General features: G+C 44.1%; 1 protein-coding gene across 6 annotated transcripts in view; it reads left to right on the plus strand.

Annotated features, from left to right (window-relative positions):
• LOC102943168 (dipeptidase 2) overlaps nucleotides 1-17,654 on the plus strand; it is a 49,689-nt gene that overhangs the window by 24,504 nt on the left and 7,531 nt on the right. For 3 of the 6 annotated variants that reach the window (XM_037877421.2, XM_007072638.4, XM_043526339.1), the window contains exons 2-7: nucleotides 9,027-9,314; nucleotides 11,726-11,852; nucleotides 12,355-12,484; nucleotides 12,696-12,837; nucleotides 14,639-14,708; nucleotides 17,121-17,297. In XM_037877421.2, the coding sequence (XP_037733349.1) occupies nucleotides 9,184-9,314; nucleotides 11,726-11,852; nucleotides 12,355-12,484; nucleotides 12,696-12,837; nucleotides 14,639-14,708; nucleotides 17,121-17,297 (777 nt within the window). In that variant the 5' untranslated portion in view covers nucleotides 9,027-9,183. Of the gene's footprint in view, nucleotides 1-5,765; nucleotides 5,990-9,026; nucleotides 9,315-11,725; nucleotides 11,853-12,354; nucleotides 12,485-12,695; nucleotides 12,838-14,638; nucleotides 14,709-17,120; nucleotides 17,298-17,654 lie in introns of those variants that run through there. The other 3 variants (XM_037877420.2, XM_043526340.1, XM_037877422.2) reach the window with 3 other exon arrangements.

The following is a 17,654-nucleotide window of genomic DNA, read 5'->3' on the forward strand; positions in this document are numbered from 1 at the left end:
CACCTACCAGGGGGCTTCTCTGGCTGACTTCTCACTGCAGGTTTTCCACATACCAGGGAGTTGGTGTCCCTCTAACAGCATTTCATGATACAGAAGGATCATTTTTTTCCCCTTGCTCCTTAAGCATTTTTGTTCACTTTAAAAGTTGGAAACCTGACTCAGGGATGGGCTGGTGGGGTCCGGGGGAATCCAGTTATGAGGCTTAATATAATGCTTATAAAATACTTTATGGCATTTCACTTAACTCAGAGGTGTCAGCTATTAGCAGCTTATGAGGGCTCACTGATCTCTGTGACACTCATAAATGGATACAACAGGTTTATGGAGTTAGTATAAAGTACTGGAAGCTAAGCTGCCTCGCATCATCTCTGAAGTTAGCCCCTGGGGGAGGCACAGGAAGGAAGTGGTGTGATACAAGGGGTGACTAGTCCATATAAGCCCTAGCAAAGCTAGTGTAATAGATGTGTGCCTATTACAACCAACAGCAAGTAAGGGAGCTGTGTTCAATGATTTAAATACACAATACAAACCCGAGAGCCAGAGATCCTTAAGAGCCCTTAAAGGGACACTTAAGATAGAAAGGAAACCTTGTTTACATTATCAGTTACTCCGGAGCTGAAAACTGTAAAATAAAAAAATGTGCTTTTTTTCAACTGCTTTGTTTCCTTTCTGTGCTTCACTCAGCTTGAGAAATGGAACTATATGGATCATTGGCTTCATTTTTAGTCCCTCTTGCACGGGCATTCACAGCAGTCTGAAACACAAGCACTTTGAGTTTCTACCACTTCCTGAACTCCCTAAACCAAGAACAAGACAACCCCTCACAAAACCAGTTCCCTTTGTATTAGGATTTGTAACCACTCCTCTTACCAGCACTATTTTTCTTATGATAAAATCTAGTTTTGAATCATCATTGGCACTCAAGATCTCAACTGGAGAGAGGCATGATCTAGTGGTCTGAGCCACAGATTGACTTTTGATCTCAGCCCTGGCACTGAGAAAGCTAATTATGCCCATTCTTCAAGTTGCCTGCTAATTTTGAGTGTCTCTTTTGTTTGGGAGTCCAACTGGATACCTAGTGCCTGACTTCTCATAACGGCTGTTGCTATTGAAATCAATTGGAGTTGAGGGTTCTTGGCATACACTGAACAATCAGGGGTCTCAACTTCTCTGCCTCAGTTTCCCTATTGACTTCACTGCTTACCTCCTTCTATTACTTTTCTCTCTTTGAAGTTTTCACAGTCCTTCATTAGCATTCAGTTCAGACTGGTAAAAGGAGATCCAGTGTGAACCATGCAATACTAAATGTGCGTGTAAATAGCCAGTTAGATAAACATTTCTTGTCTGACTGAAACCCTGTTTTTCACCTTTGGTGTTGACCAGTCCCTAGACACAGACCTTAAGAATTTAATTTTCAGTGTATATACATAACTCCTTACACAACATCTGTAAGGGTATGTCTACACTACGAAATTAGGTCGAATTTATAGAAGTCGAATTTTTAGAAAGCGATTTTATACAGTCAGTTGTGTGTGTCCCCACTTAAAGCCATTCAGACCATTAAGTCAGCAGAGTTCGTCCACAGTACCAAGGCTAGTGTCGACTTCTGGAGCATTGCACTGTGGGTAGCTATCCCACAGTTCCCACAGCCTCTGCCGCCCATTGGAATTCTGGGTTGAGATCCCAATGCCTGATGGGGCAAAAAACATTGTTGCGGGTGGTTCTGGGTACATGTTGTCAGGCCCCCATTCCCTCCTTCCCTCCATGAAAGCAATGGCAGACAATCGTTTCACGCCTTTTTTCATGGGTTACCATGCAGACGCCATACCACGGCAAGCATGGAGCCTGCTCAGCTCACTGTCACCGTATGTCTCCTGGGTGCTGGCAGACGTGGGACTGCATTGCTACACAGCTGCAGCTCATTGCCTTGTGGCAGCAGATAGTGCAGCACGACTAGTAGCCGTCCTCGTCATCTCCTGGGTGCTCTTGGCCGGCCTTGGTCAGGTTGGTCGGGGCTCCTGGGCGGACATTGTTGCTCCTGGCGGACCTCGGTAAAGTCTGTCAGGGGCGCCTGCACATAAATGGGAATGAGTCAGGTCATTCTCTTCTTAAAGTTTTGTCTAATGGAGATTCAGTCCTGCCTGGAATATTGGTAGAGGGATAGCTCAGTGGTTTAAGCATTGGCCTACTAAACCCAGGGTTGTGAGTTCAGTCTTTGGGGGGCCATTCTGCCTCAGGCTGCTCTCCCAGCCAGCAGCTCTGTCTGCTGCCTCCCTCCCTCCCTCCCTCTGTGAAAGCAATGGCCAACAATCGTTTTGCGCTTTTTTCCGTGCGGGCGCCATATTGCTGTCAGCATCGTCATCGACTCGCCGCTTCCGCTGCCATTCCGCTCTCCTGCTCATGCCATACCACGGCAAGCATGGAGCCCGCTCAGATCACCTCGGCAGTTGTGACCGCTCTAAATACCACACACATTATCATGCAGTATGTGCAGAACCAGAACCTGCAAAAGCAGGCGAGTAGGCGACGGCAGCGTAGTGAGGAGAGTGATGAGGACATGGACACAGACTTCTCTCAAAGTACGGGCCCCAGCAATTTGGACATCCTGGTGGGAATGGGGCAGGCTCATGTCGTGGAACGCTGATTCTGGGCCCGGGGAAAGCACAGACTGGTGAGACCGCATAGTGTTGCAGGTCTGGGACAATTCCCAGTGGCTGCGAAACTTTCATATGCGTAAGGGCACTTTCATGGAACTTTGTGACTTGCTTTCCCCTGCCCTGAAGTGCAAGAATACCAAGATGAGAACAGCCCTCACAGTTGAGAAGCGAGTGGCAATAGCCCTGTGGAAGCTTGCAACACCAGATAGCTACCAGTCAGTCAGGCATCAATTTGGAGTGGGCAAATCTACTGTGGGGGCTGCTGTAATGCAAGTAGCCAACACTATCACGGAGCTGCTGATATCAAGGATAGTGACTCTGGGAAATGTGCAGGTCATAGTAGATGGCTTTGCTGCAATGGGATTCCCTAACTGTGGTGGGGCGATAGACGGAACCCATATCCCTATCTTGGCACCGGAGCACCAAGGCAGCGAGTACATAAACCGCAAGGGGTACTTTTCAACGGTGCTGCAAGCACTGGTGGATCACAAGGGATGTTTCACCAACATCAACGTGGGGATGGCCGGGAAAGGTACATGGTGCTCGCATCTTCAGGAACTCTGGTCTGTTTCAACAGCTGCAGCAAGGGACTTACTTTCCAGACCAGAAAATAACTGTTGGGGATGTTGAAATGCCTATAGTTATCCTTGGGGACCCAGCCTACGTCTTAATGCTTCATGAAGCCATACACACGCAGCCTGGACAGTAGTCAGGAGCTGTTCAACTATAGACTGAGCAAGTGCAGAATGGTGGTAGAATGTGCATTTGGACGTTTCAAAGTGTGCTGGCGCAGTTTACTGACTCGGTTAGACCTCAGCAAAACCAATATTCCCATTGTTATTGCTGCTTGCTGTGCGCTCCACCATATCTGTGAGAGTAAGGGGGAGGCATTTATGGCAGGGTGGGAGGTTGAGGCAAATCGTCTGGCCGCTGATTACTTGCAGCCAGACACCAGGGCGGTTAGAAGAGCACTGCAGGGCACGGTGCACATCAGAGAAGCTTTGAAAACCAGTTTCATGACTGGCCAGGCTACGGTGTGAAAGTTCTGTTTGTTTCTTGATGAAAACCCAACCCCTTGGTTCACTCTACTTCCCTCTAAGCCAACCACCCTCCCCTCACCCCTTTGATCTCCGCTTGCAGAGGCAATAAAGTCATTGTTGTTTCACATTCATGCATTCTTTATTAATTCGTCACACAAATGGGGGGATAACTGCCAAGGTAGCCCGAGAGGGGTGAGGGAGGAGGGAAGCACCGGGTAGGGTGGGGGAGGAGGGGAGGATGGAAGGACAAAGCCACACAGCACTTCAAAACTTATTGAATGCCAGCTTTCTGTTGCTTGGGCAGTCCTCTTGGGTGGAGTGGTTGGATGCCTGGAGGCCCCCTCACCGCGTTCTTGGGCATCTGGGTGAGGAGGCTATGGAACTTGGGGAGGAGGGCGGTTGGTTACACAGGGGCTGCAGCGGCGGTCTGTGCTCCTGCTCCCTTTCCTGCGCGTCAACCATACGCTGGAGCATATTAGTTTGATCCTCCCAGTAGCCTCAGCATTGCATTCTGCCTCCTGTCATCACGCTGACGCCAAGGTGATAAACAGTTCCTGGCTATCGGGGAGAATGGTTTCTCCGCTTGCCTGGGTGCGCTATCTTCAACCTCCCCCTCCTCCTCATCTTCCTTGTCCCCCAAATCCTCATCCCTGTTGCGTGAGACTCCCCCCTTGCAGGAGTCCACGTACAGGGGTGGGGCAGTGGTAGGGGCACCCCCTAGAATTGCATGCAACTCATCATAGAAGTGGCATGTCTGGGGCTCTGATCCCGAGAGGGCATTTGCCTATTGGGTTTTTTGGTAGGCTTGCCTGAGCTCCCTAAGTTTCACTCGGCACTGCTGCAGGTCCCTGTGATAGCCTCTGTCCTTCATGCCCTTGGAGATTTTTTCAAATATTTTGGCATTTTGTCTTTTGGAACGGAGTTCTGATAGCATGGATTCATCTCCCCATGCAGCGATCAGATCCAGTACCTCCTGTTTGGTCCATGCTGGAGCTCTTTTGCGATTCTGGAACTCCATGGTCACTTGTGCTGAAGAGCTCGCCAAGCTGGCCAAACAGGAAATGAAATTCAAAAGTTCCTGTCTACCTGGCCAGTGTATCTGAGTTGAGAGTGCTGTCCGGAGTGGTCACAATGGAGCACTCTGGGATAGCTCCTGGAGGCCAATACCATCGAATTGCATCCACACTACCCCAAACTCGACCCAGCGAGGTCGATTTCAGAGCTAATCCACTCGTTGGGGAGGAGTGCAGAAACAGGTTATAAGAGCCCTTAAAGACAGAAAAAATGGCTTCGTAGTGTGGACGGGTGCAGGGCTAAACTGATGTAACGCTGCTAAATCCGACCTAAACTTGTAGTGTAGACCAGGGCTATGTGTGTTTCGTGATGATACGAGCGACCAAAGTGGAGCCAGCTTTTATTTGACACTTCACATGATCCTCTTTGGTGAATTACAATACATCCCCAGATGCAGGAGATCCCTGTAACCCTTATGTGCCCCCTCTGAGCCTCTTGCCAGTTGGTTCTAAGAGGCTCCTGGGTCGCAGTGTAGAATGGCCAGTTAACATGGGAGAAACATGGAAGATTTCTGTGGCTGTAGCTCAGATTGGGGAAAATTTGCTTCTTCTGTCAGTTGTGGCACAAACCCTGTGAAAATCCAGAGGCACTGGCTAGCCTGTGTTGGAGAATGGTTAGACAATTTTCTCTGAACCTGGTACAGTAGTGGGAGTTCTCTGAGATTGGAATGAGGAGAAGGGAACAGTGCGGGGCTACTCCTCTGATTAAAGCAAGCAGAATTTGGTGCTCACTGAAGGAGCAGTGCTTGGGATTTAATCAATATAAAGGTGGTACTATATTCAGGCTGTTAAACACAGACTGGCTTGTTTTTTTCTGGCTTTTGAAGCAGCCCAGGCTGGGTTTGGTTAGTCTGGGAACTAATGTCACGAGACAGGGTCCTGTAGCTGCTGGCCTGAACCAGGTGGTCATGGCAGGGTTAATCCTCTGGGAGTTGACAATTAAAGTGTTCTTCATGAGGTGTTGTTTTTCCAATAAGCATGTTTTTCATTTGCAGATACTGTAGTATCATTCCATCCACATGTTTGGCAGCTTTCCAAATGCCTGCAAGCTTGTGTTTACTGTACAGCTTCACACACTTCTGGCATGGAAAAGGAACTGTGCTTGTTCCTCCAAAGAAAAAACACATTTGGAATCTGCCAAAGAAAAAGGAAATGACCAGAACAGCAGCTGGCATCTTTCCAAGCCCAAAGGGCCAGTGGTACCCCTGTGAACCTAAAGGTAATATTCAGAATAGGTTCCACGCATAATCTTTATCCGCATGAATTTGATTTTGGAAGGCAAGTTCGGGAGCAGACTGCCAGCTGTTAGTCTGGAAGAGTGGGTATTGAACCACCGCAGTATTGCTCCATGTTCTGTAGAAATCTAGCAAAAGAGAATAAGTGCGGGAAGAATAAAATGTCACTCCCACAATGTGCTTTCAAAAGGATTTTTATTTTAATATCTTTAGCATTCTTTTCCTTTCAGGTGAGAGCACATATTAAAGGGGTAGTGTTGGGTTAAATTAGAGTTTTTAAAAGTTCTAACTGAGCTAACAACACCTTACATTATTAAAAACAAACTCTTAATTTTTTTTTAAATAACCCCTACATTCTTATTTAATCATCTTACTTGCATTCCTTTGAGCTTGGACAGTGCAAATAGTCTGGTCAACCTTTTTATTTCAGACTCCAGTCAATGTGATACATCAGCAAAATAGTGTAGTGTTTGGGTAAGAATTGTCTCAAAATCTTATAACAACATACTGTTGTGACCAGAATGTTTTGTAATTTAATGGAGACAAATCTATTCGCTTACGTTCAATTTGGGTTTTGTAATCTAAAGTTCCACTCCAATGAAAACAATAACTTTCTAAAAGGGACACCATCATTATGGAATTAATTTAAAATGGTTTAAATTCATATCTGGGACTGCAGCTGTCTCTGGATCTCCAGATTCTGTGGTTTTATAATTATTAATTTGTTTAATAAGGGTGTCTTTTCTCCTGTTGCTCTGGGAGGCCCACATAAAGGGGAAACAGATTGTGCAGGGGAGAGTGAAAAAGACGAGAAAGAAATTCCATCAAATGCACCAAGTAAAAAAATTTTCTTTAATTTTTCAGTTATAGTAACTGAAATTTTAAGAAGAGGAGAAACCACTAACTAGTTTGAGCAGATGAAATTCAACGTTGACAAGTGCAAAGTAATGTACATAGGAAAAATTATCCCAACTACACATATGTAATGATGGGTTCTAAATTAGCTGTTGCCACTCTAGAAAGAGATCTTGGAACTATTGTGGATAGTCCTCTGAAAACTGCAGCAGCGGCAGTCAATGTGCAGCAACAGTAAAAAAGGCTAACAGAATATTAGGAACTATTAGGAAAGTGATAGAAAATATGAAAGAAGATACCATAATGCCACTATATAAATCCATGAGGCACACACACCTTGAATACTGTGTCCAGTTCTGGTTGCTCTGTCTCAAAAAGTATATGGTGGAACTGGAAAAGGTTCAGAGAAGGGCAACAAAGATAGTCAAGGGTATGTAACAGCTTCCATATGAGGAGAGACTAAAAAGATTAGGACTGTTCCACTTAGAAAAGAGACGATTAAGGGTGTATATGATAGAGGTCTATAAAATCACTATGTGGGGAAATAGCGAACAGGGAAGTGTTTATTTACCCTTGCCCGCAATACAAAACCCAGCTGTTACCCAATGAAATTAATAGGCAGCAGGTTTATTACAAACAAAAGGAAGTACTTTTTCTCACAATCCATAATTAACTTGCCATGGGATGTTGTGATGGCCAAAAGTATAACTGGGTTAAAAACAAAAAGTACTAGATAAATTCCTGGAGGATAGGTCCATCAATTGCTATAGGCCAAGATGGTCAGGGATGGAATGTCATGCTCAGGGTGACCCTAAACCTCTGATTGCCAGAAGCCGGGAGGGGAAAACAAGATGGATCTCTCCAAAATTGCCTTTTTCTGTATGTTCCCCCTGAAGGTCTGGTATTGGTCACTATTGGAGATAGGATTCTAGGCTAGATGGGCCATTGGTCTGACCCAGTAAGGCAGTTCTTATGTTATGTTCACCGGCACAACACAGGCAACTTACAACCCACCCGTTAATTCCTACATCAAGCCCAAATCTGTTGCCAACCCTTGTGATTTTATCATATACCTCCCAACATCTTACTTTATTAATGAGAGAGCTGTTTCTAGCTTCCATTGTTGTGGAGAAAAGCTTAAGAATACAAACAATAAAGGCTCACAAACCAGAAGGCAAATAAAAAGCTGTTTTAAAAAAAATTCATACTCTTTTGGGGCTTGACTCATGATTTTTTGAATGCCTGTGATTGACAACACCGGCATTGTGATGTTAAAATTACAGAACTGTATCACTGCCAGTATATGACGTCCTACATGAGGTATTGTTGGAGCAGGGAACAGTGGTCAGGAATCTTTTGGGTTTTATTCATAGCTCTGCCATTGACTTCAATGCTGGAAAAAATATTTCCTCCGTACGATGGCATCTTCGTTTGCTCACAGGTTTAATATTTATATCATACTGTCAGGTATAGTTAATGTTTGTAAGATGCTTCCTGATTCACACTTAAAAGATGCTGTAGAAGTGCTTAAGTATTACTATTATCTGGACTTCTATACAAAAGGTAGGGAAGAATGCTCACATTATTTCTTAGCAGGGTTCCATGTTCAACTCTCCTTAATAGAAATAAATTTAAAACAACAACTGACCCTTTCAGATTACTGGTTACTCAACTATATCATAATGAAAGTATTGCATTCAGATTGCTTCACTCAGAAAATACAGTTTATACCGTGGGTTCATTGCTTCACTCATTGCAGTGCGTTTATTTTTTACACAATAAAGAGCTTGCTTTCAAATGAGACTTGGAATTTTGGTGAACAATTTCACTGAAAGTTTCAAAGGAGAGGAAATCAGCCTATTTGTACATGCAGATCAGTTAATTTCACTTGGGCAACTAGATACATAACTTTAGTTACATGCTTTGGACATGTAATTACTAGTTGGTAGATGCAAATCCAAGCCCACCCATTTCCTCCAGCTGCAAAATGGGTAAATGCTTTCTTTAATTTCAGCTGGTAGCAACACTGTTTGGAAGGAAGGTATAACTGCAAATATCTGCTGCTCAACTTTCAAACAACAGTCAGAAGTCTTAATCTCTTACCAGGAACATCATCCACCTCTAATCTCCTTTCTTACTCTCTTCATTCCTTTTGTTTGCCTTCAGAACTTCCTTCACCACCTGTGCCTTACCAATGACAGAGACACAGCAGTTCTGCCAAAATCATTAAGTCTAGAACCTTTGCAGACTGGAAATTTGCTGCTTCTTCACAACCAACATTCTATGGTGGCAGCCTTCTTCTCTAGTTAATGTCTTTGTGGAAATGAATAGAGATCCTGTGAAGCTGTTCCCGTGGCTCTTGCTGCTCATCTCGGATGTTTTGGCTTTCAGAACTGATAAATCCATCAGAGAAAAAGCTGTTGAGCTAATGAAGCAAGCCCCTTTAATTGATGGGTATGTAGAATGTCTTTTTTTTCCAATACATCTTGGTAACTTTCATTAACAGGGTTAACATTTCTAAAATGGTGACCTAAACAGAAGGTATCCTTAGGTATTCAATATACCCTATATGTGGGCATGGAAGATAGATGGATCACGACCAATTTATGTAGCTAGTAGACTAAGGGTATGTCTATACTACCCGCCGGATCGGCAGGCAGCGGTTGATCCAGCGGGGGTCGATTTATCGCGTCTAGTCTAGATGCGATAAATCGACCCCTGAGCCTCTCCCGTTGACTCCTGTACTCCACCGCTGCAAGAAGCACAGGCAGAGTCGATGGGGGAGTGGCAGCAGTTGACTCACCGCAATGAAGACACCGCGGTAAGTAGGTCTAAGTACGTCAACTTCAGCTAGGTTATTCACATAACTGAAGTTGTGTAACTTAGATCGATCCCCCCACAGTGTAGACCAGGCCTAAGAAAGAGTTCTGTAGGGGCTGAGGGGAGATGCTAAATTACTTGTAATAAAATATATATTTTTTGTTTGGAAAAGAGTTACATCAAATAGCCTGAAAACCAGCCAAAAACCTTTAATTCACCCCTTCCCATATACCATAAAATAACACCTTGGTTTCCTTACACACACATACTTAAGACTAGCAAAGCATATTAAATATAACTGTACTTTATAGTGAACCTCCTAGATCACTTATGAGATGCAACAAGAGAACCAACCGTTCACCACCAATTACTGAAAATCTGAAAGATATGGGTCTAGCAAACTGAACACTTCAGTGGTAGGTTTTCAGTTTCCGTCCTTGTAAACAAATATTGGTGTATTTTAACGCCCCACCTTATCCTCTGCCTGTTACAATGGGAGACTAAGGGCTAAATCCTGTAAACCCTGAGCACAGGGCCGGATCAACTCTCCTGTAGGCCCGGGCATATTAGATTTTGTGGGGCCCCTGGGGGTTTGGGGTGGGCTCAGGGCTGGGGCAGGAGATTGGGGTGCGGGAGGGGGTGCAGCTCCAGCTTGGGGGAGTGGACTCTGGGGTGGGGCCAAGGATGGGACAGGGGGTTGGGGTGCAGGCTCTGGCCGGGAGGCACTTACCTTGGGCAGTTCCTGGTCAGCGGCACAGCAGGGTGGTACCTGGCCAATGGGAGCTGCAGAGCTGGCGCTGGGGACCTGGGCAGCATGCAGAGATTCCCTGAATACCCCTTGCCTAGGGGCTGCAGGGGCACATCGGTGAGCTGGCGCTCATGGCTCCAGCCTGTGGGTGGGGGAGGGGTGCCAAAGGTCGAGGACCAGTGTCCGGCCGGCAGCACAAAGACTTGCTGCAGGCCAGATGAAAAGAAGAAGTGGGCTGCATCCAGCCTTCGGGGCCCCCTTAGCCCGAGGCCCTGGGCTGCAGCCCCTAAAGCCCTTGCATTAATCCGGCCCTCCCTGAGCAGCGCAACCAATTCTGATTTCACCCTGGGCTCTAAAAGCAGAGGCCCATCCATTGTTGCATTTTGTCAGTGGATCTTAGCAAGTTCTGAGGATCAGAGATGTAAGCAGCACCTGTGGCAGAGCATTTATGTCTCATTGCATTAGTTTATCGCTCTGAAGGCATTTTCAATTTGAATTCAAAGGCTATTTATAAATTCCCTTGGATCAAGTTGCATTAGTCTTTGGGGGAATTTCAGCATTTATCTACTTTTGTGTTATGCAATTCTACCATCTCCTTTCTATAGTTTTATAATACCCTTCTTCAGCTATAACTTTTTACTTCCTTTTGTATATGTTTATAAAGCCGACAGCATGATATGAAAGCGTGCCCAGGCAGCTTGGAGGAACAATGTTTGTGTTGAGTCTGACGTGATCCAGGAACATAAAGGAAAGGGATCACTCGAGCACTCAGATACTATTGTGCTGTAACTCAAATAAAATTCTAAAATCAAACTTGTCTGCCAATAGCATGGCTGCTATTTGCAGATCCAACATCTGAACAGAAAGAGTGGAGATGGGAATGGAGCTAGAAGAATAAGGTGGAAAGAGGGGCTTATGAGAGAAACTTCAGCATCAAGGAGTGAGAGGGGAAAAACCTTCAGGCCAAAAGAAAAAAAGATCTGCGAGGAATGAAATTTGTTACAGAAAGTGAGGCTCTGAACAAACCTCGCTGTGAGGCAGTGCTTAAAGTGGTCAAAGTGGGTGGGGTTTATCATAATTTGGGAGCAATAGCTTTGGTAAGATAGTGCTTAAAGTGTACCACTCAGCTACTCGATTACATTTTTTTTGCCAGGTTTGCAAGCTCTTCACCCTTTAGAGAACTGTTGCAAGGATGTTGGCAGTTAACATTCAAGGGGAACTAAAAGGAGATAGATAAATAAACATTAGGAAAGGACAAGCTTCTTTGTATCATTAATGCTATTATTTTACTTCTTAGGCACAATGACCTTCCATTACGACTGAGGATATTGTACCAAAACAGACTAAGTAAAATCAACTTAAAAATTCTCAACACCACAGTCACAAACATTCAGAAACTTCAGTCTGGCCATGTCGGAGCTCAGGTGTGTACTGTTGGTGCTATGACATGGATCTCTTAGACTATAGATGGATCTGAGCAAAATCCAGATACACATCCAGATTTTGGCTATGCCATAGTTTAGAAGAGGTGGTTCAGACCTGGGATTTTGATTCAACCCATGATAGAAAAAAGGGAAAATTGCATGGCTACAGAAACTTTTATATATTTGCATTCGCCAGACTTTAAAATGTCTTTGCAGAATCCAGCTCCACTTATCCAAAGTGTTGGTTTTTTTACAGCAACTGAATTAATAAGTTGTCTTATCCTCCTGTCCTTGGAAGACTGTGTGAGTGATTGGGGGTGCCAAGAGCCTCGTATCAGAGAGCGTGCCCCAGTCAGATTAGGTGTTCCTTTGGAATATCCCAGTGATGAAAGCTCCCTGACAAATTGCTGAGGAGGAAGTGGTTTTATTTATGACTCTCATCTTTTTGCTGATAATGAAGTCCATGAACTTGTGGTTTGGCCTATCAATGTTTCTTTTTCAGTTTTGGTCAGTGTATGTTCTGTGTAGCGCTCAGAACAAGGATGCTGTGCGTCTGACCCTAGAGCAGATTGATGTTGTCAAGAGGATGTGTCAGATCTATCCAGAACTTGAACTTGTTACTACTTCTCAAGGTGATACTTTTTTATAATGAAAATGTTTCTTTAATGAGATTGCAGGAGGGAATATACGTGAGATGAAGTACTTGGCATATCACACATTGCATATTAAGAATGTTAGTATTGGCATTTATGGTTGTGAAATGATTGTCTGCTGCTCAATGCAGATAGCTCTAAGTCTTTGTCTTCAATTCACTGTGGCATTTATTTTCCCTTTAAACTCCAGGTATTGCTGATAGTAAAAAGATAGCATGCTTGATTGGAATAGAAGGTGGCCATTCCATTGACAGCAGTCTCGCAACGCTAAGGATGTATTATGACCTGGGTGTTCGGTACATGTCTTTAACGCACACCTGCAATACTCCATGGTAACTGATGTGCACTAGTTTCTGTAACGCTTACTTTTCCAGTGCAAAGGGATGGCAGTTTTAAGATGGGCCAAAATTGGTTTGAAAAATGTGGGAGACTGCTATCTGTGACTAATGGTGGATTTGTTGAAGGGTGACTGGTGTCCTTTGGATAGGTCCGCTAGTTATGTGGTGGGTTAAAGAAGGAGAATCTGTCTGCCACTTGGCATTTCAGTGACATCCTGGGATCTATTTTAGTTTGTTGGCAAAATAAATACAGGCAAGTCATCATCTCCACTGCTTTGGATGTAACAGATACGTTTCTCTTCTGGAAGGAATGTTACTGAGACTGGTAAAAAGTTTGTTACAGTCAGGAAAGGCAGTAAGAAAGGGTTTTCTGTGTGATTCAGCTAACTTCATACATTCCTTATTGGCGTGGTGAGTGCTGTGTGTGAATTCAGCTCTTGACGGCACTGGAAACTCTCCTCTTTGGCCAGCCCCAAGCAAATAACACATGTGTTGCTGTGAAGGCTTGTGTACTGCACATGGGTGGGCTGGAGCTCGGTTCACACACCTCCATATCACACACCTCTTGCCTCTCCCACCTGCTGGCCAAGCACACCCAATGAAGGAAGGATTTGGATCCCAAACTCTCCCTGTAAGAAGCAGATTGATCCATCTCCTAGAAGACTTTGCTGTCATGCCTTCCTCCGCCACACTAGGGGTGATGAGCAATGCTTTTCTAACCCACAGTTATACATCAGCCCTTAAGTCTGTGTAGAGCCCCCCTCATCCTGCAGCTTCTTCTAGGGTCAGCCTTAAGTCCTCTGTCCACAGAATTGTCCAGCAAGGAAAATGTCATTGCCATACTCCTGTCATGGTGTGAGAGGCGTCCACACACTTTTTCAATCTTAGTAGTTTTTATTGAGGGAGCTAATTGTGATGTAGACATCCAGCACTGGGAACTGCACTATGCCCGTTCTTTCCACAAACAGCTTCTGAGCAGTAACGTTCTATGCTGGGTTCAAACTGGTGACCTAAATACCAAAGCCTGCAAATCATATTTCTAATTCCTGAGTCACACAGACCCATATAGGGGTGAAGAACAGCTAACAGTAGAAAATGGCCCTGCATAACTCTGCTCCTTCCTACTGATCTAGTTCTGACACATTGCCCGCCAGTTTCCTCTGTTTGGCTATTGATGCCAGCCTCAACATCCTGTATCCACTTCTTACAGAGCCATTGTCATATCTTTCTACACTGTCTTCAGGAATTGCTCCTGAAGACCACCACTCTCTGATTAGTCCTAAAGACCCACCTCTGCTGTAACACCCACAAGAAATAAGTCAACAAAAGCATTCTTTATTCTAACATTTAAAAAGTAACCTGTACCCATGCTGCACTCAGGCCTAAGAATCACCATGTTATTGCATTGCTGTAATTCCTTTTCTTCCTCACCCAACCTGGCCCTGGTCAGACAGTGCAGGTGCAAGTTTAAAAGTGAACTTAGTTTTGGTGAAAGATACCAGATTGATAGCCCTGAAGTCTGCTAGTGACCCCTAGAAGTGTTGCAGCATTAGACAGCATGCACTTCCGCAAAGTGCCTCCTCAGCCATGTGAACTAGTTCTGACCTGGATGACTAATGTCTAGGAGTGAGATACAAGCATGACATTGCATGAATGAGAGCTATGTTTATCATCTTTAATCTCAGCTAGATGACTTCAGGGTGAGGGTTTTTTACTGTGTTTGTGTGAAATTTGATTGTTTGGATCTAACCCACTAGAATAATGCAATGGTTTCTTACGTGTTTTCTTTTTGAAGGGCAGAATCTTCATCAAAGCAAGTACATAACTTTTATCCTAATCTGAATGGTCTGAGTTCATTTGGCAAAGTAAGAATCTCTCCTCAATGGCAACCTAAGCAAACTTTTCTCTCATTAACACCCTCAAAGATTCTGGTCCTTTGCTTTTAAAAAAAAATTGTCTTAAGAGATTTAATGACTATAAATTGTAGATGGCCTTGGGATGGGGGATTCAGAACTCAACAGTAGAGAGAGAGTAAAATATGTAAAGAGACTGTGACTATACAGTCCTATAAAAAAAAGGAGTGGTCCGGTGGCACCTTAAAGACTAACAGATTTATTTGGGCATAAGCTTTCGTGGGTAAAAACTCCCACTTCTTCAGATGCATGGAGTGAAAATTATAGATCCAGGCATAAATATTTATGTAATTTTCACTCCATGCATCTGAAGAAGTGGGTTTTTTACCCACGAAAGCTTATGCCCAAATAAATCTGTTAGTCTTTAAGGTGCCACCGGACTCCTCATTGTTTTTGTGACTACAGACTAACACGGCTACCCCTCTGATACATAGTCCCATAGTATGTAATAAAAATTGTATTCTTACTGTATAATTCTGTAGACTTTTCCCCATCCTACAGAAAGAATTTCCCTCTACTAAACTGTCTATGTTCCATCATTCCTCAGTCTTTTCTGTTTGTAGCACTTCAGTAAATGTCTACACAACCTTGTGGGTTTTGTCCCTATCAAATTCTGTATAACTTTCCCAGAATGGGATATGTTAAGGGCAGAGGGCAGGAGTTTTCAGGACTTGAGGTACAGTAATAGGTTGCAGGAATTGATAAATCAAGATTAAGGCTAAAATTGTGTCACCGATATTTTTTGTAAAAGTCACAGACAGGTTACGGTGGAAAAGGAAAAATTCACGGAAGCCGTGACCTGTCTGTGACTTCTACTAAAAATATCCAGGACAAAATGGGGATCTATGGGTCCCCCCACCGCCTGAAGCAAGGCAGCTGTACTGGGGCTGTGGGGTACCCCTGCTGCCTGCAGCTCTGGGTGTCCCCCGGCTGCCCATGAGGGCCAGGAGCTGTAGGGTGCCCCTGCCTCCTGTGTCAGTCAGGAGCTGTGGGGTACCCCTGCCACCCATGGCTCCAGTGGCCTGCAGTGGACAGGAACTTGGGGGTTCCTCACTGACGGTGGTGGCCAGGAGCTGCAGGGTTCCCTCGCTGCCCCATGGTGGATGGGAGCTGCGGTGTACCCCACCACCTGCGGTAGCTTGGTGCTTTGAGGGCCGCCAGAGGCAGCAGGTGACCCTGCAGCTCCCAACCATCGCAGGCTGAAGTCATGGAGGTCACTGGAAGTCATGGAAACTTTTAGAATTTTAATATAAACTATCCCAAATCCTGTGGTTCTTTAACTCAGTTTTTACTCAACTTCAAATGAAGCTGTGGAAGTTTGCCTGAATAACAACCTCCGGATTTGACATAATCCATTAAGTAGCAGCTATAATATGTTCTTTACATTCCTGTTCCATAGAATCCAGCACCATTCCTTTAAATGGTGCCCAGGACAAATAGGCTTCTAGAGCCTGATTGTATTGCCATTAGAGGTGGGCCTGAGAAATTCTAATGCGGATTTTGAACTCCCTTTCCTTCCCCAAAAGAAATTCTGTGGCGGTTGGGTCCATGACTTAGTCAAAGCCACCTCTATTCAACAAGATTCTTTTAAATCTGAAAGTAGAAGAATGTCATTAGTGCTAGCAAAACATAGCACATAAAACAGAAAATTGCAAAACTTGAGAAGCACAAATTTGGTCTGAAAATTTATTTCCAAGGCATTAACTTCAAAAATAAATTAAATAAGTTTAAACTCGTGACTTTGAGGTTCCCAATTTCCTTTTTTTCCAGTTATGTTTCAAAGTTTATCCTGGGAAGTCCTCCTTACCTTTCAAGTGTTCAGACCGGTGGGATGAGTAAACTGGGTTAAATTTTCCTGTCAGAAGTGCAGGCAGGTCTGTTGGTTTCCCTGAGTGTTGCAAGTGCTTATTTAAGGCATGAGTGACGTAGAATCTGGCAAAATGCAGCAAATAATTTGGTAAATTAGTACAATTTTCTCATAGTGGTTTCAGAACACTGAGAATTCAAGGAGTAAGAAATTGCAACATTTTGTATTAGCAGCAATACTTATTAGTGAAGTATACAGCGAACTATACAGTCAGTATACAGTGAATTATCAAGACCTTAGATTTTATATGGCTGAGATTTTAAATATGTGATAACTGCCGATAGCATTGAGAAGGAGACTCTGTGATGTGCTAGTGTATCCCCATTAGAGAAACAATTAGGAAGCCTATGGTAGCCACAAAAAACCACACACGTAGAGAGACCTATACCCACTTTTATGACAGCTGCAGAATGTAAGTATTTAGTCACATACATCTGTTAACCCATCTCCTTTAACAGAATGCAATACTAATACTGCTGTCTGTACATCTGTGTTAGGAAGTGGTGATGGAGATGAATCGCTTGGGGATGATGATAGATTTATCTCATACATCAGACTCCACCTCAAGAATGGCTCTCCGGATCTCCAAAGCACCAGTCATTTTCAGTCATTCTTCAGCCTTCTCTGTTTGTAACCACTCAAGAAATGTTCCTGATGATATTCTCCGGAGTTTGGTGAGTGATTTGAAAAGATTTCACTCCTTTGGCCAGCCCAAGACAATCCTGCGCATACAGGATTCAGTGTGTACTTTTCTTCCTGCCATCTCTGAAGTCCAGTTCACAAGCAATAAGAAATATGTTAAGCATTTGCTCTTCAGGTATGGCTTTGGGTTATATTCGATATGTGACTGCAAAGGTGGAATGATTGCTGGCATGTTGAAAAGAAATGCTTGCAATGAGAGGAAGTTGCATTGGTTTGACATGGTCCCTGAAGTAAATGGAGTTATGCTGACTTACACCAGATGAGGATTGCATATAAGGGATAGGGAGGCAGCAGTGTGTGCTCTCAACTGACCTTCACATGTAGAATGG

The sequence above is a fragment of the Chelonia mydas genome, chromosome 12 (assembly GCF_015237465.2).
Source record: "Chelonia mydas isolate rCheMyd1 chromosome 12, rCheMyd1.pri.v2, whole genome shotgun sequence".
NCBI classification, from domain to species: domain Eukaryota; kingdom Metazoa; phylum Chordata; order Testudines; family Cheloniidae; genus Chelonia; species Chelonia mydas.